General features: G+C 34.8%; 2 protein-coding genes across 5 annotated transcripts; one reads left to right on the top strand and one right to left on the bottom strand.

Moving 5' to 3' along the window:
* The first annotated feature begins 224 nt into the window (after window positions 1-224).
* Window positions 225-17,006, top strand: LOC133309959 (uncharacterized). 4 transcript variants are annotated; one of them, XM_061510825.1, is made up of 14 exons: window positions 225-387; window positions 465-576; window positions 4,278-4,473; window positions 4,585-4,850; window positions 5,589-5,662; window positions 5,772-5,866; window positions 14,055-14,152; window positions 15,092-15,175; window positions 15,436-15,516; window positions 15,655-15,738; window positions 15,863-15,958; window positions 16,108-16,187; window positions 16,318-16,406; window positions 16,552-17,006. In XM_061510825.1, the coding sequence occupies exons 3-14, from the start codon at window positions 4,338-4,340 to the stop codon at window positions 16,902-16,904; spliced, it is 1,536 nt and encodes a 511-aa protein (XP_061366809.1). In that variant the 5' UTR covers window positions 225-387; window positions 465-576; window positions 4,278-4,337; the 3' UTR covers window positions 16,905-17,006. The 4 variants fall into 4 exon arrangements, with proteins under 4 accessions (XP_061366809.1, XP_061366826.1, XP_061366818.1 ...); XM_061510842.1 differs by having other exon boundaries at window positions 4,590-4,850; XM_061510834.1 differs by having other exon boundaries at window positions 4,286-4,473.
* A 2,249-nt stretch (window positions 17,007-19,255) lies between these two features.
* On the bottom strand, window positions 19,256-21,587 carry LOC133309948 (small ribosomal subunit protein eS19z-like). Its single transcript, XM_061510815.1, has 4 exons — window positions 21,436-21,587; window positions 20,570-20,660; window positions 20,196-20,379; window positions 19,256-19,709 (listed from the first exon to the last, which is right to left on the bottom strand). Exons 1-4 carry the CDS (start codon window positions 21,517-21,519, stop codon window positions 19,631-19,633), a joined length of 438 nt encoding a protein of 145 aa, XP_061366799.1. The 5' UTR covers window positions 21,520-21,587; the 3' UTR covers window positions 19,256-19,630.
* Window positions 21,588-23,194: the final 1,607 nt, after the last annotated feature.

A 23,194-nucleotide genomic window follows, 5' to 3' on the forward strand; every position in this document is an offset into this window, starting at 1 on the left:
TTATTATTAATATTATATCTATGTATTCTATTTTTTAATTTAATATATATTTTTTTGTTTACGTATAGTGTAATTGTTTTTTCTTTTTAGATTCTATTTTATGTTTTAGGATATAGGTGTTAGGTTAAAAAATGCCTCTCTTTTCCCTTTCGCTCTCACTTTCACTGCTCTCATTTCACTGCATCGTACCTCCAATTTTTCCTCTCCCACTCACATCTCCCTCCAATTTCTCATTTCACTCTTCAATTGTTTGGCTCCTTCTAGTTCCTTAGGGTCTCTCTGGCCTTCAAGTGGGTCTCTCCGGTGGTCTCCTTTTGGTTCCTTACAGTCTCTTCGGCCTTCAAGTGGGTCTCTCCGGTGGTCTGTCCGGCGCTTACCTCTTCCAAGGTAACGAGTTGTCTATATTCATAGCTCAATATCTGATTCTTTTTCACTTCCCTCCTTTCATTATTTTTCACTTTCAGTTCGCCTCTCTTCGCAACCACCGTGTCCCGTGGCGGTGACCCCTTCTCAACCAATTGATGCTGGTAGCTTTCAAAGCTGATTTTTGCAACTAAGGGAGCTTTTTCATTTAAGGTGCATATTTCATTTTTTTCTGATATATACATGGTATTGCTCAGGTATATTTTATTTACATTCATTATATTAGTGAATCTCAAATATTGGGGTCGAAACCGCCTTGGATCTTTTACCTCGTATCTTGCTCATTTCACTGTTGTCTTCTTCTCATATATGTGAATGCGCGCTTTGGATCTTTGATTGCTTTGTATGGTCTTTAGGTTTTTCGTTTAATTCTCAGTTGATGTGCCCATTTCTGTGCCAGATTTGCATTTGCATTTGCATTCTAAAATATATTTAGTTACTTCATCTTCATGTGCTAAGCTAAGTGTGTGAGCTGAATTCATCCCCTATAAACCAAAATGGCGTCGTTCTTGTCTCTACCTGCAATTTCCACTCGTCCCATTCCACGCGCCTTCTCTCTCAAAGGACCTTTCTTTCAAACTCCAACCACCTTGCATTTCAAAAATAACCGGTTGGTAATTCAATCCCCTCTCCCAAGCTCTGAACTTTCTTTCTTTTTTTGCCTCTTTGGGTTTCAATTTGCTTCCCTCCCTCTTTCAATTCTTCATGTTTTCTGCTATTTTATAGTGTTTTGAACATGGAGCCATGATATTAGTGTACTGGGGTTCTTTGTTTGTTTGGTGATAGATGATGGTTCACAATCATCAATGAGTTGTAGTGTGAAACAGGAAGATATGGTTTGCAAAATAAATTTCAGACGTGGTCAGTGAAAAAAGTTTAAGCTTCTTATTTTCATTTTATCATGATTAATGTCTAGTCTAAGGATTTTAGATGTTTGGTTTAGGACCGTATTTATGTTAAATGGGAACCTAAGGGTGAATTGGATGGTGAAATGGAGTGGTGAGATTTCAGGATCTCATTTAACAAGATCCGATTATTTAGCTTGGACTATAAGCATTTGGTATTGAGTAAGGAAAGTACTTTTTGTTATAGGCTACTACACTTCCCTTCCACATTCTCTAGTATGAGACCTTAATTAGTCTATCTTGTCTTGCAGTGTGCCAACTTTCTCGTTATGGTTATGTATGCTCTCAAAATTCTTCGTGTTGCATGTGACAAACATTACTTGCATTAAGCTCAGGTGGCCTCTGCATCATTAATTTAAAGATTTTGAAGCCTCTTCACTATAAGGTATCATTAATTTAGGTAGAGAACTAGAAGGTTGCACCCTTGGAGATGATATTATAATTTCCTCACTTGAAGACCTATTATTAAGTTCTGAACCTGGCTTAGATGCTACATTTTCTGCTGATCCATTCTCATAACAAAACTTGAAGGCCTTCTGATTTTTACTCTCATAAGAAACCCTTGAAGGCTTCCATCCAAGTCCTGTACCAACCGTTTTAGAAGCCTTGTTTGTCCTGGATATCACAAATGGTATATATATCTCATGTTTGAAACAGAGAATTCTGTATCTTGTAAGAACTCTTGCAAATATTCACTTATAAATCGTAATAGTTTTTGTTAAAGTCTACGTTCTGTCTAACGGTCCTTTCTACTTCTGGTATTAGTAGAATCTTAACCAAATTCAATGGAATAGTTGTGTGTGGGTTGTTAATTTGATTGTTTCCATTTTCTGTAACTATTTGATTGTTTCCATTTTCAGTAATTTGATTGTTTGATTATTTCCATTTTCAGTAACTATTTTTTTTGGTGAAAGCATGTGGAACTAATCTGTGTTCCTAATTCTAAAACTTGATAATATCCAACTTTTCAATTCTAAGTTCATATGAGTTATCATATATACTGATCTCTCTCTCTCTCTATATATATATATATCTCATGAGTTAAGGGTTTCTCTGTTTCTGATATGTACTTGTTGTATGAATAATGGATAGGTATTGATATGACCAAACGATTTTGATTTAAGATGTACCTCTATTTCTTACATGTTTTAGCCACAAAATTTGACGTCACCCGTTTGCATGATCAAAGCCGCAGCAGCGTTAACTAGTTAATTTGCTAAACGAGGAATTGTGAAAAAGCATATTTTACAAATTAAACGTAACCGTGTCCTTGGAATATAATCATCTTTATTCTTAGTACTTATAAAATATTTTACTGTATGTTAAAAAATTCTGATAATTTGGATGATATTATTAAAGTAACTTTTCAGATTTTTATAATTTAGCTTGGGCTTATTTTTTCAAGTTAGTATCATTTCGTTATGATTATCTATGCTCTCAAAAATAACTTGAAGTTGTGTGTGCTGAAAGAGAAGTGGTGGGGTGGTTTGGTTGCTACTTGTGGGGGAATAGTATAGTAGTGGAGGCAATCCCATAAAATTTTATGTAAACTTGGGTAACAACATAGGAGTTCAATTTTCTCTCTCTTAACACAAATATTAAAGGGAAATAGAGAGATGCTTAACCACTAAGGTGAAAGTGAGTGGTTGGCACGTGGTAGGTTTTAGGCCATTGATAGTGCTCTGTGTTTTTGCTGTAAAAACAGTTGGTTCATAATCAAACTTGATTATATAGGCAAGTACACAAGCTTCATAATCAAACTGGTCGTGCCACTTCTGAACCTCTTGATTCTCTTTTCCTTTCTACTTCTGCTCCTTATCTTAAAAGTTGTTTGTTTAATATTTTCAAAAAAAATAATTTGATTATATATCTTTTTAATTTTTTTTAATAAAAGGGCACCTATTTTTAACCTCTGAAATCATTCGGGTCTCTATTATATGAGAAATAAAAATGATTATTTTGAATAAATTAAATTTAAATCTAATTTCATGAATAAAACTATAACATAAACTTGTTATAATGAAACAAAACTCTTGTAAGAATTTAAAGGGGTGTATTAAAAAATATTCTCTTCTGATACACCTTGCAGTTAAAAAGTTATAATTATTTTGTACACTTTAATATATGCATAAAATAGAATCTTTGTACTCTTTCACTCGCGCGTTATAGCCTCTTTTTATATCCTTTTATGCTTGTGAATGTGATGAATAAGGGGGCTACTCATAAACTAATTTTGATCATTTACATTATTATATTATTATATTGCCTCATAGTCTGTGTTATTTATTAGCTAATGGTAAATGATATTTAATTATGGGTTCATTAATGAACTAATAAACTATTGGATTCTGAGAAAAAAAAAAAAAACTAATATGGGTTCATTAATGAACCGTTTATTTGCTGAATTTCTATTGGATTCTGAGAAAAAAAAAGTTCAAATTTTGATGCTGTAAACACGTGAATGTGAGAAACCCAAGTATTTTCTGATATGGGTTTTCGCAGTTTTCAATTTTCAAATTTGGTTCTGAACTGTTCGGATCTAAATTCTTAGGGTGGCTGGTATGCTGTCTACGCTTAATTTGGCTGGTGAATTCATATGATTTTTTTTTTAATTTTTTATTTGTAAATTTTGAATCCATTTAATTTAGACTAAACTTCAAATATCTGTGCTTCTTTAAACATTTAGAACATTTCAAGAGAATGAATAAGAAAATGAGCTACTTAGTTTGTAAGAGAACAAACTTAGCATATTGATATTTTTTGGTTCTCTTACCATTCGCTTCTTCCTTAGAAGAGATGGAAATGAGAAAAATTGATGTGAACAAAAAATGTTATCTTTTTAATTCAGTCTAGTTTGTTTGTTTTTCAATTTTGTGGTGCTAGTGTTAGGTGCCTCTATGAGATTTTGATTTTATTTATAAATCTATGGCTAACTTACTAAATTCATAGTGATATAGGAACCTGGTTGCTTGGACCAGAAGGAGAGGTTCTGTTAAATCCTGGACCAGCATGGCTACCCAGACAATAGCTGAAACTGCACAGAAAATTGTCACCCCTGAAACCCTCCGGTATGCAGCCAAACAATCCCAACGTTGCCTTGTTGTCCCTGTCCCTCTTCGCCGTGCCATTAAAAAGTACCTTCAAGGTCATTTGTGTTCTTTCTCTGTGTTTGCCTTTTCTCCTAATATGCACTAGATATCTTGGGGTATTTATGTTTGTGTGGTTGCAATTCTTCATGGTGGTCTTGGAATTATAGAGCAGGAGGAGCCATATATGAAGAGGAAAGTCTTGAGATTGTCTCAATCGTTCAAGGAAATCAAGGATGTCAATCTACAGCTGGCAACCACTACATCGAAGGAGATAGTTGAAGACCCTTTAAAGTCTCTTGAACAATCAAAACGTTGGAAGATTAAGAGCTCTTATGGCGATATTGGTCTCACGTATAGAGAGGATGAGACAATTGCTTATGTGGCTTCTAGAATGCCTGCGGTGTACTCCGCTTGTTATAGAGTACTTAAAGAGGTAAGTGGAAAACATAATCCAGACAGGGAAGAAATAGTAAGAAGCTATCAATGAAAGAAGTAAGGGCATATCATTAAATAGTTGGTGTTTGAAACTATGACATCACAAGTTGTAATGGATATTTCGAGATATTTGTTTTATGTTCATCTTTATCCTTTCATTTGTTTGAAAAATAAAAAAGATGAAGCCAGTTAAAACTAAAAGAAGGGAAGGGATGTTTGAAATATAGTTTTGAGTGCATCCATGTATAAGCAAACATTAGGACTATAATGAATAATATTTCTTCAATGGCAGGGGTTGCTTAAGTTGAAACTAAAATAAAAAGGATTAATGATACATGAATGCTCGTATGAGATGTAGTGACAGTCAGATGAGAGCTGATTTGCATATGGAAGCAAAAACTCTGGTGGTTAATTTTAGGACTAAATTTAATCAAACAGGGGACCTGAATTCATGTGTCAGAGTGAATAATGATCGGTAATCCCTTATATGTGGGATTAGAGTTAGAGTGCCTTCTGTCTCCATCTTTTTTTTTTCCAAGTCGTATCATATAGATGTAGTATCAGCTACTTTATGGTTCAGTTTCCTTAAGGTGTGAACCTTGTATCTCCTTGACTTATATTCACTTCAAATTTTTTCTTAACTGAATAATGAAAAACAAAACCTTTCAGTCTTGAATAAGATGTTGGTGAAGTTAAATTTAATCTCAACAGAATTCTTTATTTTATGTCCTTTTAGGTTCGTAGAAGGCTTCCTGGTTTCTCCCCAGCTAAGGTATTGGATTTTGGTGCCGGGACGGGTTCAGCTTTCTGGTAAAAAACTCTTGAACGTTGCTCTGGTGAATGGTTAACTTTGATATTATAAGTTTTAGTTATGTTGTTTCTTGAATTAATTGGTTTCCTTTCAAATCTTATGATGTAGGGCACTGCAAGAAGTTTGGCCAAAATCTTTAGAGAAAGTTAATTTAATAGAACCATCACAGTCAATGCAGCGTGCGGGTCGAAGCCTCATACAAGGTAAATGCTTATTAGCTTTTTCAAACAACATAGGTTTCTTAATGCTTTCAAATTGAGGCAAGGGAGGATAAAGAATATTAAGTTTTAGAAGAAGGCTATAAGGGCAACAACCCAACTTGGAATGTACATTTTCAAGCAATGGGAGAGGGTCCATTGAGATATACATTTTTAATTATGTTGTAATAATGAAATGTAACTTCAATTTAAAGCTTATGGCTTATAGATTAGTATATTCCTCATTATTTTACATTATTCTTAAATTATCTTTTTTCTTTTCAGTAAACAAATTATCTATTTTATAATTAGTGAATTTAGTGTGAATTTTTAAGTGCTAAAAATTTATTTGTATGCTTGACTAGAGAGCTGAGCACCTTTCCATGTCCTAATGCATAAAGGAATGAGTAATCCGTAATAACTGCCATATTATACTGCAAATATAATTATCAGGATGATATACATCACACTGCTAGATGTGTTATATGTTGAAGGGTGTATGTTTGGGCTTGGCTTATTTGCTATTTTGTGTGTTGATTCTCTTGGGGAACTTACTTTGGTCACCTTCTAAAAGTTTGAGTACTTTATTAGACTTGATTAGAAGTTCAGTAGTCTTTGTATTAAATGATACATAAGATCAACAATTGTAAGTTGCAGAAACAAATCCTATTCTTCCAAAGTTGCAGAAAAGATGAAAGATAACTATACACTTCAATCTTTAAATGATTAAAACTGAATGTGAAACATTGTTACTAAAAACACTTAGTAGATTTTGTAAATGTTTTAATAATTAAAACACGGCGTTCTCTTTTCTTAATTAATATATATATATATATAGAGAGAGAGAGAGAGAGAGAGAGAGAGAGTAATTTTATCTATTTTTTCATTCTTTATTATTTCATTAAGACTTGCGTTGAGAATTTTGGTAGTCTAGGTCATGCACTCCACGATCCCTGGTATGTATGACCAAGGCCATGTTTCGGAGGGTGCTGCAGTGGTCTTGATATTGAGTGAGATCGCTCAGGTGCACTGATGATAAAATAATATGTCATCATTGTGTACATAAAATTCATTCCTTATTATTTAGGTTTTTGGTTGATCGATTATGACCCCTCTTATTGATATCTTTTAGGGGTGTTCGCATAATGCATATGACTTAATTGGAATTGGTTTGATTATTTGTCCTACATTATGAATAAAAGATGAAGGTGATTAAATCTTGGGAAATATCATAATATAATTCAGGGGCAGGATATTCTTACACCAGTGTAAGAGTTAGAAGTCTTACATTCAATCTTGACCATTGATTAACTTCTATCCAATGACTCAGTTTACTAAAAATTTTGAGCCCTTAGATATAAATGGGATCAACGAACAAGATTGAGAGTGTAACTTACACTGGTGTAAAATGATCCTGACCCTATAATTCAAGTTGGGAAATCAACTCTTTAGTATCTTAAAGCACGTAACAAGTGATAGCAATGCTGCTGGTTGGACGTGCAGATTGGTTGCTGCAAAATTATTCCTCTCTAAATTATTGTGTGGCTATTGCTGACTGAAAGAACCTTCAAAGGGCTTACTCAATAGTTGCTCATTTTTTCAACTTTCAAGCAGTTGTTAGAGGAAGTAATATTAATCTTACTTAGAACAAGCATGATTTTCTCCTTTTAAGGTGAAAAATATACTTGAAAGGAAAAATTAAAAACAGTAAAGAAAACAGATAAGGGTTGGTTTATCTATTATAGGTATTAGGAGTATCTAGAATACTCTAGATCTCTAGCTTGCTTAGCTGTATCCGATGTATATTTGCTTAGCGTGTATGTAATCTTTTCTTCATTCAATTAGTCTTTCTGTTTGTTGTTTGTTAGTAGTCATTGCCTTAAGGCTGAGTCAGCACTAGTCTATAAATACTCATTCTCTATATTCATTTGTAACCTTTTTCATATTCTAATATTTAGAACTCTCTCAATGGCTCTCTCTCGTTTTCTCTCTCTATCTCTATCTCATTATCTCTGAACTCTATTATGGTATCAGAGCCCTCAGATCGAGGGCTCTGAACCATTTCTTGCTTTTTCTTTCATGGCTTCCACTTCGTCTTCTCCTAGTCGAACTAGTGGAACCAGATCCACCGTAGATAAAGCTCCTTCTATGGAAAACAAGGCTCCTTCTCTGTTTAACTACTAGATCTCGGTGAAATTGACAGAAGAGAACTATCTGTTTTGGAATTAGATAGTTGAATAATCACTTTACATCTTCTCCATCATTTCTTGGCAAATCCTAAGATTCCACTAAAGTTTCTGTAGAGGAAGATCGTCAGAATGAGGAGATAAATCCTGAATATACTGAATGATTAACACAAGATCAGATGCTCCTTACGTGGTTGCTCTCTACTCTTTCTGAACCAGTTGTTAATGAAATACTTGGTGTGCGACACTCATATGAAGCACGGGAGAAAATTCATAAACTCTTCCATGGTTTGATGAAGTCGAGAGCGAGACATCTCAGATGTGAACTCAAATCGATAGAGAAATGAGGTAAAACGATTCAAGAATATCTGTCGCGCATTCTAATACTCGGCAACTTGCAAGGATCAATGACTGTCCCTACAAATTAACACGAGACTCTTCAGCGTGCTTTGTTTTCACTCACACACTTTCTGGGAAAACTTCCCAGGAGGTCACTCATCCTAGAATTGCTCCAAGTCTAGCATGTTTAACTATGGAGTTCTTCCGTTTCGGGTTGTTAGTATAGCTAGTACCAATTAATTCTTAAAAGCTATCCCCAATAACAGCACAGTCTCTGGAATCCTTCTCTTTCGGATGTTGATTTGATTCATTCATGAACCCCCTAATTGCAAGATTTGACATAAGCCGCTCATTGTCCGTGTCTCTTTTTGCACCGACGATCACTCCCTACCTTTGCTAGCCTTTGGGATATTACATTCCTACTAGCTTCGGTGTGGTTCGTCTTCAAACCACACTGTATTGGGAGAAAGACCTGCTCTGATACCACTTGTGACACTCGGCAACTTGCAAGGATTAATGTTTGTCCCCATAAACTAACACGAGACTTTTCAGCGTGCTTTGTCGTTACTCACACTCTTCTTAGGAAAACTTCCTAGGAGGTCACCTATCACATAATTGCTCCAAGTCAAGCACGTTTAACTATGGAGTTCCTCCGTTTCGGGCTGCTGAAAAGTAGATGCATTTTGTTAGTATAAGTAGTACCAATTAATTCTTATAAGTTATCCCTAACTGTACCGTTCCATACCAGCACAGTCTCTGAAATCTCTCTCTTTCAGGTATTGATTCGATTCATTCATGTATCCCCCTAGTTATAAGATTTGGCACAAGCCGCTCATTGTCCATTCTTCTTTTTGCACCGACGATTACTCCCTACCCTTGCCAGCCCTTGTGATGTTACACATATCAAATCTCTTTGTCATTCTCTTTAAGCTATAAAGAGTCCAGTGCCAGAAGACCAACACATTGAGTATATTCTTGAAGGTTTACCGTCGAAGTATAACGCGTTTGTTCTCAGTGTTCATACATGCGAAAAATAGTATGCACTCGATGATCTTGCAGTAGAACTCTTAGCACATGAACAATTTCTGTTAAAGCAAAATGAAAGTCTTCTCAATGATTTTGGCATTGTTAATCTCACTTATCATGTTCAGAATCAAAAGCAAACAGGAGAAGAAGGTGCTCTGTTTATCTCTGTTTTAGCGGATTAGAAACAGAGCATGAACCTGAGCACTTCAAACAGTGAACATGGAGGTTCTGCTCCTTCAAGTTCATCTAATCATGGTCGAGGAAGGTTTAATGGTAGAAACAATAGAGGAACAGGGCATGGGAATTGTGCAAACATCTATTGCCAACTTTGTTACAAATTTGGTCACGACGTTCGCTCTTGTTGGCATCGATATGATGAGGACTTTGTTCCCGCCCTTCCTACTCCCACTGGTGTAATGAATCAACAATTCTTCAATGTTCCTCCTCAACATCAACCACGTTCCTTCTAGTATGTACGTCAGGTCAATAATCTTGCTTATCCTCAAGCCATGCTTGCTGTGCAGCCTGAACATCTTCCAACTCCTCCAACACCACCTGCCCTGGAGTGGTACCCTGATTCTGGAGCCTCACATCACATTGCAGCTAATCCTTTGAATTTGTTGCAGAGCTAGCAATTGTTTGGGTCCGATAAAGTTCTAATTTGAAACGGCCAATGTTTGACCATAAATGTTACAGGTTCTTCTAAATTTGTTTCACCATTGACTCACACAACTTCACCTGAAAAATTTGCTTCATGTTCCTTCCATTATGAAGAATTTGATCAGTGTGAGTAAGTTTGCTCAAGATAATCATGTGTATTTTGAGTTTCATCCCAATGTTTGTTATGTTAAATCGCAGGGGTCCAGTAAGATTCTTCTTGAAGGCAATGTTGGTCAAGATGGCTGGTATTGTTTTTCTAGAGTCAATATTCCCCAAGACAAAGTTCATTCTTTAGAGTCTTATTCAAATAAAAACTTAAATGTTGTAGTTCAGCGTCCTTCCATTTGTAATAACTCGACATTTACACCATGTACACATTCTTTTTCTGTTGTAAATTAGTGCAGAATGTACCTATTTCTTCCCCTATCAATTGTGAAACACATTCAATGTATTTCTTGTGGCACTGTCGTCTAGGACATCCACATAATGAGGTTGTTAAAAATGTACTCACTTCTTGCAACATTGCATTCAATAATAAAACTGTTTTGGATTTTTGTAAATCTTGTTCATTGGCCAAGCTCATTGCTTACCCTCTTCACTTTCCTCTACTGTCTATAATGCTCCTTTTGAACTAATTTACAGTGATCTTTGGGGACCTACCCCAGTGAAATCAGTTTCTGGATACTCATACCATATATCCTTCGTTGATGCTAACACTAGATACACATGGATTTATCCATTAAAACAAAAATCTGATGCCTTATCCATTTTCAAACAGTTTCATTCAGTGGTTTAACTATTCAGTTTCAACTTACTATCAAAGCCATTCGAACTGATTTTGGGAGGAAAATTTAGAGTGTTTCCTCAGTATCTCAAACTCAATGGAATTTTGCATCGCCTAGCTTGTCCTCACACACATCAAAATGGTGTTGTGGAACGCAAACATAGACATATTGTGGAAACAGGTCTCACTCTTCTTTCTCATGCCTCTTTTCCTTTAAAGTTTTGGGATTTTGCTTTTACTTCAGCTGTGTTTCTTATTAACCGTCTTCCTACAACAGCTTTGGCCTATGTTGTCCCTTACACCAAGTTATTTAAATCTGCTCCAAATTATCAATTTCTCAAAGTTTTTGGTCGTTCCTGCTTTCCGTTTCTTCGTCCCTACAACAAAAACAAGCTGGAATTTCGTTCTCAATAATGCTTATTTCTGGGTTTTTTTCTAGTCAAAAGGGATACATTTGCCAAAATCCTGAAGGCAGAATTTTCATTGAAGAGATGTTCTCTTCAATGAGTATCACTTCCCCTTTGTCTCATGGACTTCTAGTAAGGATTCTCCCTCCCCCATGTTCAGTCAATCTGTTGTTCCCCTAATGTGTCACCCACCCTTGTCCTTGTCTAGTTTGACACAGCAACAAGAGCACACTAGTTCATCTCAGTCACAAGAGGTAGTGCATTCTGTCTCTTCAAACACTTCTTCTAGCAATCAACAGTCTCCCACTCCTTTATCTATTTGTTCAAACAGTAAGAACACTTCTAATTCTTCTAATCCTTGTTCTGATAATTCTTCATCGTTACCCACTCCTACTCACACTGCATCCTCCTCTTCTGCTGCTGTCCAGTCACCTATAACTATTGTTTTCACTTCGGAGTCTTTATCTCCTTCTACTTCTCAATTTGAGCATGTTCCCTCAACTTCAGTAAGTGTTTCTTCTCACACACTTTCCATACCACTATATCTAAGACTTTTGCTCGTTCTATTACCTTCCTTAGTCATGTTGAACCTTCTATAGTCAAACAGGCCCTTTCTAATCCCCATTGGACCGAGGCTATGCATACTGAATTTAATGCTCTTAAGGCTAACAATACTTGGACTCTTGTGTCTTTACCTCCTAACAGGTCTCCTATAGGGTGCAAGTGGGTTTTTCGAGTGAAGGAGAATGCTGAAGCTACAATTAACAAGTATAAAGCAAGGTTAGTAGCCAAAGACGTTCATCAACAAGCTGGCTTTGACTACAATGAAAATTTTTCACCTTTTGTTCGACTAGTTACAAGTGGAATTATGTTGACTCTAGCTCTCACTCATAGCTGGCCTCTTCGACAATTAGACATTAATAATGCCTTTTTAAATAGGGATTTGGAGGAGGAAGTTTATATGGTTCAACCTCCAGGTTTTGAGTGTGGTGACAAGAAATTGGTTTGCAGACTTAACAAGGCTCTCTGTGGCCTTAAACAAGCACCGCAGGCTTGGTTTGATATGATAAAGTAGTGTCTCTCTCATCTAGGTTTTTCTTCCAACTGCTATGATCCTTCTCTATTCCTTTTTCATTTTGGCAGCAAGTGCATCTACATACTGGTGTATGTAGATGACATCATTATTACCGGAAATGATGCAGCTTACATCCAGCAATTGGTAACTCAAATTCACTCCACTTTTGCTCTTAAAGATCTTGGTGATTTGGATTATTTTCTAGGTGTTGAAGTTAAGAGATCAGAGCTCCTGATGTTATCTTCCTTTGTCAAGCTAATTACATGCGTGATCTTTTAGCCAGATCTGCCATGCATGATGCAAAGAGCATAGCTACTCTGATGCCTTCTTGTTGCAAGCTCACTAAACATGGTTCCAATTATTTTGATGATCCTTCTCACTAGAGGTCAATTGTTGGTGCTCTCCAATATGCCATGATCACAAGACCTGTGATAAGCTTTGCTGTCAATAAAGTTTGCCAATTTATTGCTCAATCTCTTGTTGAGCATTGGAGGATTGTGAAACGAATTCTTAGATATCTGAAAGGCACTTGCTCTTTTGGCTTACATTTACGTTTTGCTCCTTCCAATGGCCTTCTTTCTCTCATAGCTTACTATGATGCAAATTGTGCTAGTGATCCTGATGACAGATATTCCACATCTGGTGCTTGTCTTTTCTTGGGCCCCAATCTTGTTTCATGGTGGTTCAAGAAACAATCTTTGGTGGCAGGATCCAGTACCGAAGCTCAATACAGACGTTTAGCTCTCACTTGTGCAAAACTCTTGTGGAAACAGTCCTTATTGCGTGAACTGAATGTTTCCTTTTCCACTCCCTTGGTTCTTTGTGACAATTTGAGTATAGCGGCTCTCTCATAATCCTATCCTACATGCCCGCACCAAGCATATGGAGTTAGATATATTTTTTGTTCGTGAAAGAGTTCTGGCTAAAGAACTTCTTGTATCTCATGTTCCGGCTTCTGATCAAGTTGCGGATACTCTCACTAAGGCTCTTTCCTCTACAAGATTCGTTGAGTTGAGACACAAACTCAGGGTTTTGGATTCTGCCTTGCCTATCCAAAATCCCTGAGTTTGAGGGGGGTGTATTAGGAGTATCTAGAATACTCTAGATCTCTAACTTGCTTAGCTCTATCCGATGTATATTTGCTCAGCTGTATTTGATGTATGTAATCTTTTCTTCATTCTGTTAGTCTTTCTGTTTGTTGTTTGTTATTAGTCATTGCCTTAAGGCTGAGTCAGCACTAGTCTATAAATACTAGTTCTTTGTATTCATTTGTAACCTTTTTCATATTCTAATATTCCGAACTCTCTCAATGGCTCTCTCGTTTTCCCTCTCTCTCTGTCTCATTCTCTCTGAACTCTATTAATAGGAGAGGATTGTCAGCAAAATTGCAAAAAGATTTTAAAATTTCTGAAAGAGATAGTCTGACAGGTCTCATTTTATTTGGATCTTCAGTTGGAGATTGAAATACTTCTTTCTAGTGATGATGCCTAAGTCATACCAGTCACTGAAATGAGTTAACAGTCCTTACCATCAACTGTGTCCCATGATTTCCCCCTTATGTATTGCATTGTATGTTACATGAATTTTTGTAGTGAATTTCCCTGTTTAGGATTGAATGCATTGAAATCTTTCCCTTTTGAAATTCCTGGGAAAAGCTGAGAATAAAGTGTTTAATAGTCTATGAATTTCCAATTTTGTTATGCTGTTGATTATATAGGTCTCAAGAACTTGCCACTTATTCATAGCTATGATAGCATTCAAGCACTTTCTAAAAGTATCGGTAAATCAGAGAGGGGGCATGATCTCGTAATTGCTGTAAGTTTATTCTTTTGGATTATTTACATATATTAGCAACATGTTTGTTCTTCAACATAGTTTGTGGAGTCTAGAGGTGATAAAAGTCAACAATATTAATTGGCCTGGGAAAATATGAAATTAGTTCAAAGATAAAATGGACTTCAATGATGAAATCAAATCATGTTGGATTGTTTTAGTTAATTTGTTTTGACTTTAGGCATGTATGCTAAAATAAAAATATTCGGATACAAAAAAATTGCATGTGTAATATATAATGAATTTCTTTCAACATCCTTGTCAACCAAAACCAAGAATCTAAATATCTAACCACATCATGTCTGTCACCAAAACTTAAAATTTTACACACCATACCATATGTGACTTAACTATAATGAAAGTTGTCAGTTTATGCATATTGTGTTTCATGCATCGAACTCTAATTCACAGACAGCTATTTTAGAAGGATTTGAAGATCTGATTATTTTGCTTCACTAATTTATTAAACCCTACCATATGTTGAACATATACATAAAGGATAATCAACTATTTGCATATGGGTCATTTTAGATAAACTAATTTGGCTAATTTTGTTGCCATCCAATTTTTGAATTTTGACCAAATTCAGCTGTTTTTTTCTGCTCGTCCAGTTTCATTGTTTAGGTAGCTGGAAGGAACATACTTTTGTTTGATATTATTATTTCAAAGATTTGGCATATAAAGTATGGGATTAATGTTTCTCATATTGTAGGAGATAAATTTATCTCTTACACATACATAAAGGTGTGTGAGGATCATATTTTCATTTCTCTCTCTTCTCCTCTCATGGCCCCTCACACTTTTATGTGTGTAGGAGATAAATTATTGCCTACAATAGGAAAAACATTAAACCCATAAAGCATTTGTCTATGTTTTCTTAAAAGGATACTTATTACTTGCAATATGTTTTATGGGCTGAAGTCCTATGTGCTTGGAGAGATCCCGTCACTAAAGGATCGAATTACCATAGTTCGCCAGCTTTGGGATCTAACAAAGGATGTTCTGGTATGATTTCAAGCTTAATAGTTTTTTAAGGAATTTCTAGAACTGATTTATGCTACTTATATGAATGATGTCATTTTAACACTTTTGGGAAAGTAAAAACAGTGATTTGGGGAAAGCAGTAGGAGCAAAGAAAAATGTTTATGAAGTATAGAAAAAAAATTCTTTAAAAAGTATTGAATAAGGGCACTTTTGAATTTTGTTTGATCCTTTTCAACCTTATATCTAATGTTATCTCCGTTTGTGAAATCAAAATCTTGTAGGTTTTGGTTGAACCTGGAACACCTCATGGCTCTAATATTATAGCTCAGATGAGATCTCACATACTATGGATGGAAGAAAGAGTAAATTCATTACTTCTTTTAAGAAAAGTTTGAAGAATGATAAAATAATCTTTTAATTCTTTGTTTTCTCATCATGATTGTGTGTTTTTCTTCCTGACGTTTTATTCTTACAAAGAATGGAATTTAATGCTTATGTAGAAATACCGTAAATATTCTCATAAGAACAATGAAGTTTGCAAAGATTTGATGACTCAGAAGGCTGGTGCTTTTGTAGTTGCTCCTGTAAGTATATTACATATTTACTCAATATTGTTTTCCAATTTTGCAGTTTGCCAATGTCACTCGATCTCTCTTTCACTGACTGTCCCATTCTTATCTTTTTATTTGCTGAATTTTCTTCATGTAGTGTCCTCATGATGGGACTTGTCCACTGGTCAAATCTGGAAAATATTGTCATTTTGTTCAGCGCTTGGAAAGAACATCATCACAACGTGCCTACAAGGTTTCTCCTTAATCCATATTTTACTCTCTGTATTGGAAGGAGTCAGATAATCTATTGTCCCCACATTCTTACTTTCCCCTTTAATTTGATATCAGTAAGGATTAACATAACTAGAAGTTATTTCTGTTCTAAATTTCATCATTCTGCAGCGTTCAAAGGGTGAACCTTTACGTGGCTTTGAAGATGAGAAATTTTCCTATGTTGCTTTCAGACGAGGACAAAGACCGAGGCAAGTGTTTTAATTCAATCTTTCATGTTTGAACTTCAGCAATATACAAATAAAATAACAAAAAATGCCAAGTTATTTTTCACGAGATTTTAACAAGCCTATGGACATGTTTTTGCTCTTCTTGGACCAGGGAACCTTGGCCCCTTGATGGTGTGAAATTTGAGACTCTTAAGGAACAACATGCAAAAAGAAATCCCGAGGATCTTGAAATCGACTACGGTGATTGTTACACTTGTGCATGCTTGTTTTCTGTTAAAATACTCATGAACAAAAATATATCATCTGAATAGCTATTCAACCAGCTTACTTTCCATGTTATAAACTATTCATTTCCATTTTTATTTATTTCTCTTCACTTTTTCAGAGGACTGGTTGAAGTTGCAACAAGCTGATGATGCTCCTCGTGAAGCAGTAAATGCAGTAACTTATGATTCTGATGCTTTGGAAGCTGATGATGATGCTGATGCTGATGATGATAATGAAGAGGACAACGAAGAGGAAGAAGAAACAGCTAGTGCTGATCTTGGAGGTGGCTGGGGCAGAATTGTGTTCATGCCTGTCAGAAGGGGTAGACAGGTCACAATGAATGTGTGTAGATCCACCAAAAGGGATGCCTCAGAGGGTTCATATGACCGTATTGTTGTAACACAGAGCAAGAATCCTACCTTGCATCATCAGGCAAAAAGATCTATTTGGGGTGACCTATGGCCTTTTTGAAGCAAAACAATGTGTGGTGTTAATTTATTTTGTCATTTCCTCTGCCTCTCATTTATGTACCAATATTTAAGGGCTATGCCTTATAAATTGAGGAAAAGAAATAAATGAGTTCACATTATATGTGGAGTTCTGAGAAGTAAGCTTTTACATTTTAAATTTCCTAACTCCATAGAGCACGAATCACAATAAGGATTCAAATCAATTATCTACCTTAATAATAAACCAATTAATGGATACTAGCAATTATAGGCATGACAAAGGGACTGACATTACACCAATTGCTGGTACATCCATTCTGTATGCTTCTAAGCTGAAGTAGCCTTGCTAACTTCTTAAGTTTGTTGGTGTTGATAATTGTTCACATGGTTCCCAGAAACACTAGGTCTGCATTATAATTCTCTACCTTTTTCCAGTCCATATGATAAAACCATTAGATATAAGTCGTAAGATGCCTTGCTTTGAGGGATATAGGAAAGATGACCAAAAGGGTGGCTATTTAATTAGAAAACTTAGAATAAGTCAAATATCCTCATTTATTGGAGTTAATTATATTATAAAAGATAAATTCAGTTATTGTGTCAGTGATGGAGATTTCAAACTTAATGTAAGTTTGTAGGGGAAGACTAGGTTTAAAGCTACCCAATGAACTTCCTAAGCTTGATATTCCTATTAGAAAAACCTCTAGTAGCATATACTATGGACGAGGTGAATCAGCAGGTGATATAATTTGTTTAGTAGATGCAACAAGATCTTAATCCCAGTTATTGATAACTTGATAACTAGTGACCCTCCTTAACATTTAGCATGGTTTTAATATCCAAAACTAATAAAACTGCTGTTTCAAAACGTATAAATACTAGTTATCTTTTTTGTCATCAAATATAGTAATAAAAAGATAATAGAAAGACATAAGACGGGTAGTAACAATTATTAACAGATTTCTATGCTCAAAAACAATTTGTTTCCATAAACCAAACTCCAACATTCCATCAGTTAAGCATCCCCATCAGGGGTGTAAATGGGCTGGGCTGGGCTGGGTTTTGGCCTTCTTGGCCCAAGCCTACGTAAAAAAAAATTCAGCTTATCTGGCCACCTATTAAAGACTTTATTTGTAGGTCAACCCCAGCCCATTTTTAAAAATAAGAAAGCCGCTTACAGGCCTTGTAGGACTCCCACTGTAGATACTAAGCAAAAAAAATAATTGTATAGAGCAAAAAAAGTTCCATTCATGCATGCACTAGTACTTCTCATAAGAAAAAAATGACAAACAAGAAAGAGTCAACATAATACCCCAGCTCTAGAATGTATATCATAGAGGAATAGAGTCAAAGAAATGGAGAAAATAAGAGTATGTCATTTATCTAAAAATCTTTAAACCACCATCAAGACAAGGGAAATAAGAGTGTTATTGAAAGATCTTCATCAGTAACATCATAATCCAGCAAGTATTAAGCTGCAACATGTAAAATTTGAAAACATTAGACAAGTTTTCCTTTCATAAAATAAAATAACACAAAAAGTAAGAGATATTGGTATTTGGTCTTTGCCACATAAAATAAATATTAATTTATTATTTTATTTTAATAAATTAAATAGGCCAGCCTACAAGGCTGTAGGCCGGACTTGACAAAATTGGCTTATAGCCTATTTGTTAAAAAAGCTTTTTTATGTTATCAAAAAAAAAAAAAAAAGCTTTTTTATAAGCCTAAGCATACTCTACTTTTCTGAAAGGTCGGGCCTGAGCCGGACTCAATGTAGGCCAGGCCGTAGGCTGGGCTGGACCAGCTTAGCCCATTTACACCCCTATCCCCATGTAATGCTAGTATTATCAGCGAAAAGCATATCATGGTTAGAAGAGAGTTAAGTAGTTTTATGACCGTATAGAAGGGTTGAGAAAAGTAATTTTTTATACTTTTTTTTATTAATTAAATGACACTTTTTAAAAGCCAAAACTATTTTACGTTTAGATCAAATTATAAAAGTACTTTAAAATAAAGAGAAAAAGAAGTATAATATTATAAGAATTGATAGAGATAGAGGTTGTGGGATCCGCACTTGTTTAAAAAAAATATATATATATAAGTCCCACAATCTCTATCCTATAACATAACCTAACAACTTTCCTACAACATTCCTTCTATTTCCCTAAAATAAAAATAATAATATTTTGACTTTAGTAGTCAAAGAAGATAACACGCTGCCTTGTACCATGTTTAAACTAGCATATTTGAATTGTATTTGGTTGTGACAAATTCACATGGCATTCTTTTTTTGGTACAAGACAGTTCTCTCTTAGCTTGATTTGAAGTATAAGAAAATAAGTTATTATTATCATAGATCATCTTGCTAACACACGTTATTCATAATTAGTAAGAGAATCCTATCACATAACTTTGTCACATGACACATATGTAAAAAGATAGACAACCACATTAAACCTATTCTGTCCCTTTAATGTCTTTGCAACCATCTTTCTCTTACCTAAACCAGTGAAAAACTCACTTAACCTTCAAACTTTAGTTCATAGACAGACACTACGGAAGATTGAAAAACTATAGTGAAAAATCAAATTTAGCAAAATATCATCTAAAAGACTAAAAGCAACATTAAATGTCCAATTTAAAAGATACTCGGCAGCTAAAAACCAAAATTTTGGTATAATTTGGCGTCACCACTTCTCTCCCCAAAACAAATTTAACCTAAGATGTTATATTGACTAGTAGTCCTCAGCAGTTAGGTGCAACCACAATCCGTCCAGCCACTTGGTCAAGATCCCTCTGGCCACTGGATGTAATTCTCCTGCCACTGAGATATAAAGATATATATCAAATCAATCCTTGAAAATTATGATATGAAGATAGTAACAAGATGATGCAGAATAGACAAGCAATAACCTAAGAATATGATAAAAAATTAGCAATGTTAAAGAAATATGCTAATATGCTTATTGCATGAATAAAGGGTAAACCCCATCATCGCACAAGTCTACCCAACTCGAACTCAAGAGAGTAGAGTTGAGGGTCGATTATATGCAGCCTTACTCTTGCAATTTTTGCAAAGAGGTTGTTTCCCAGCCATGAACCTGAGACCTTGCAGTTATGAGGAACAACCTTATTACTACTCTAAGGCTTGCCCTCATGCCAATTGCATAAATAAATAAAAAAAGAAAGTAAAATAGCCTGTCAATTTCCACAGAAGTATTGACACATCTAAGGCTACTATTCTCAATATTGTAATAGTAGCTATAAAAAATCACTCAAGTAGATTGAACAAGGGGAAAGGAATCCTTACCCCTTGACGTCAGTCTCAATGATGTTCATGCTCTGCAACTGTTGAAGAACGTGACGAGCAATGGCGCCACTGCTCTTGCAGAAATGAGGAGGACGACTACCATTCCTCTTGCTCCCACCATAAATCCTCTGAAATGCACCAACACCGAGACCCCCTCTCAAATAGATCTTTCTTGCCATGGAAGCTGAAATCAAGATTGAATTCAATAACAATGTCACCTTTATCCCAAAACTAAGCTTTAAATCAAGATTGAATTAAGCAAAAAGACTAAATCATTGCAATTTCTAGAAAGAAAAGACCAAAAAACGACCTCTTCGAAGTATCATGTTCGTGCACATTCAGAAATCAGATTTGTGAGGGAGACAAAATCTCACCCGCTCTAACATAATACCAATCAGGATCATAGGGAGCCAATTCTTTAAATCTTGCAGTCTTCACAATATCTGTCCACTCAGGAAGCTCCATCTATTTAGAACCAAAGGAAAACAAAATAAATATCAGACAAAACAATCACACCTGAACTTGATAAATCAAAACTAACATGGGACATAGCAGAAATTCACTTCCCAATCCCATAGCATTGAAAACCAATACGATCCACAAAATAGTACAACAACACAAAGAAAAGGGTAATACATATAAAATTTAGACCATAAGTCAGATTTACAAAAGCATAAATAGCTAATTTACTACACATTATAAAAAATGAAAAGTCTTCTTAAAACTAAGCCTATATGACACTTGATTTTAATTTTTTTTCTCTAGTTGCACGTCAGCTCCTTCTTCTGAACCTTATGACAAATTACCATCCATTCCGCTGGCTCAACCAATGCTTTGGTTGGGGGTAACACAGGAAACACACAAGTTGATAACGGAATCATGAGAAATCCCAAAAGACCAAGAAACACAGAATGCAATAGCCACTCACTTTAGTAGTGTATGTAACCATTTCAATTTTCCTACAAACATAACAATAAACTTCAACCTAACTCAAAAGAGAGAGAGAGAGAGAGAGAGAGAGAGAGAGAGAGAGAGAGAAATACTTTCACTTTTAGATAGAATAACATTATTATTTCTCAAGACACAAAACCAGCACATGGAACGGGTCACAAGCACAACTATTCAAAACCCATTTCATGGTTACAGAAAATTTAATGGGTTTCAGATAAATTTCAAATCTTTGCTCCAAAAAAATAAAATGAAAAATGAAAAAAAAAACAAATAATTCAAAGGATTATACCTTGCCAGATCGTTTGAGGTGAGCAGAGTAAGCCTTGACGAACTCGTGAGGCGAAACATCCTTCACATTCCTCGCAGTAGCCATGGCTATGCCGCTAAACAGTGATTGAACACACAAAATGCCTCTCTCTCTCAACAACTGGGGTTTCAGATTCTATTGTCATCAATCTTTTTTATCGCCCTTTATTTTACTTTAATTTATTTCTCCTATCTAATTTATGTTTGAGGTATATATTCTTACTACCCATTTTTTCTACTACCACTCCATTAGGACCACCACTACCACTTTAATCATCATTAGATACAAAAGTTATTTTTTTTTTCTCTCTTCATTCAACTTTTCCTCTAATCCAATGGTGATTAAAGTGATAATAAAGTAGTAGTAAAAAAAAATGGACAGTAAGAATATCCTAACTCTTTATTTTATGGATTTAGTGTTTGTTGTTTTAAAAGAGAGATATATAAATATGGGGCAGGATATACTTACCACCAAAAAAGTTTACCATCTCTACAACCAACCTAATCACCGTTGATTTTCGTCAATCTATCGGTTATAATTTATTAGATTTATTGGAAATTAATAATTAATTAATAAATGCGATCCAATAAATTATAACCGTTAGATTGATGAAAATCAACGGTGATTAGATTGGTTGTAAAAGTGATAAATTTTTTTGGTGGTAAGTATATCATTCCCCTATAAATATACAGGAAAAATATTTTTGAAGTTATTGCAGATAAGTTATTTGCATTTACTCCTAAAACGACGTCGTTTTGAGATTGAAATATTAAAAAATTATAATTATAAAGACTATAATAATTATGAAATAAATTAAAATTACAAAAATACCATGATTTCCACCCAAAACGACGTCGTGTTGGGCTTATTGCAGATAACTTATCTACAGTAACTGTAGAAAAAGTGAACTCATAAATATAAGCAATGAAAATTATGGGAGAGAAAGTGAGTGATTTTTTTTAATTTAAACTTTAAATAAAAAATACTAAGTTGTGTCTGTCTTTTATTTAGAATGACACAACAATATATTTTTTAGAAGGACAAATGTTATTTTGTGAAATATATTGTAAAAACTAATGTTACTACCAAACAATTTCACCGTTAGATCGATTTTATTTTGTGAACGATATTATTTTTTTAAAACTAACAACAACATATCTCTACCTAGCGTCCTCTCCAACTAAGAGTACAAAGCAACAGATTAAGTGTTGAAGAGATAATGAGGGAACAAAATAAAATGGGACAAAAACATGAATTCAACCTATGTCTATTTTCGCTCGGTAACAATTTTTACTGTTACTTTTCTAATACCTTCTTCCCTAAGAAATTGAACAGATTGGTTATGTTAATGTGCTTTTCAACACAAGAACATATTATTGAAACCCATTTTCTTAGAGATTTAACTTAAACTTATTCAACATATTATTTCACTAAAATTAAACATTAAACATGCACCAAAACCCATATAAAATGCAGAATTTAAATTAATTCAACTTCCAATTAGCAGCATTATACAAAAACCCGTTTGAGAGATATGAGGAAGATTATGATTGCAAAAAGTTGAGATAGATTGACGATACTCTTAGTATTGTGACCCTTTTCGTTGTGTCTATGTCCGGAGGCGAAGTGAAAAAACACGAAGAAGAAAATGAGTTTTGCAATAAAAAAAATAGTTTTTTAAAAGTGGAGAGTGGTGCAGGAACCAATTTTGGGAGGGTAGAAAACAACAATGTGTTTTGGT

Source organism: Gastrolobium bilobum, unplaced genomic scaffold, assembly GCF_033153095.1.
Source record: "Gastrolobium bilobum isolate Gb01-03AN ecotype WA unplaced genomic scaffold, APGP_CSIRO_Gbil_v1 utg70167, whole genome shotgun sequence".
NCBI lineage: Eukaryota > Viridiplantae > Streptophyta > Magnoliopsida > Fabales > Fabaceae > Gastrolobium > Gastrolobium bilobum.

What these genes read in the sequence shown, in the direction of transcription:
- LOC133309959 (XM_061510825.1), top strand. Translation starts at nt 4,338, where the DNA reads ATGGCTACCCAGACAATAGCTGAAACTGCACAGAAAATTGTCACCCCT. An exon ending in GGGTCGAAGCCTCATACAAG is followed by an intron (nt 5,867 to 14,054) that starts GTAAATGCTTAT and finishes TTGATTATATAG; the next exon opens with GTCTCAAGAACTTGCCACTT. An exon ending in CATCACAACGTGCCTACAAG is followed by an intron (nt 15,959 to 16,107) that starts GTTTCTCCTTAA and finishes ATCATTCTGCAG; the next exon opens with CGTTCAAAGGGTGAACCTTT.
- LOC133309948 (XM_061510815.1), bottom strand. Translation starts at nt 21,519, where the DNA reads ATGGCTACTGCGAGGAATGTGAAGGATGTTTCGCCTCACGAGTTCGTC. An exon ending in TTGGTATTATGTTAGAGCGG is followed by an intron (nt 20,380 to 20,569) that starts GTGAGATTTTGT and finishes TCTTGATTTCAG; the next exon opens with CTTCCATGGCAAGAAAGATC. An exon ending in ATTGAGACTGACGTCAAGGG is followed by an intron (nt 19,710 to 20,195) that starts GTAAGGATTCCT and finishes TTTATATCTCAG; the next exon opens with TGGCAGGAGAATTACATCCA.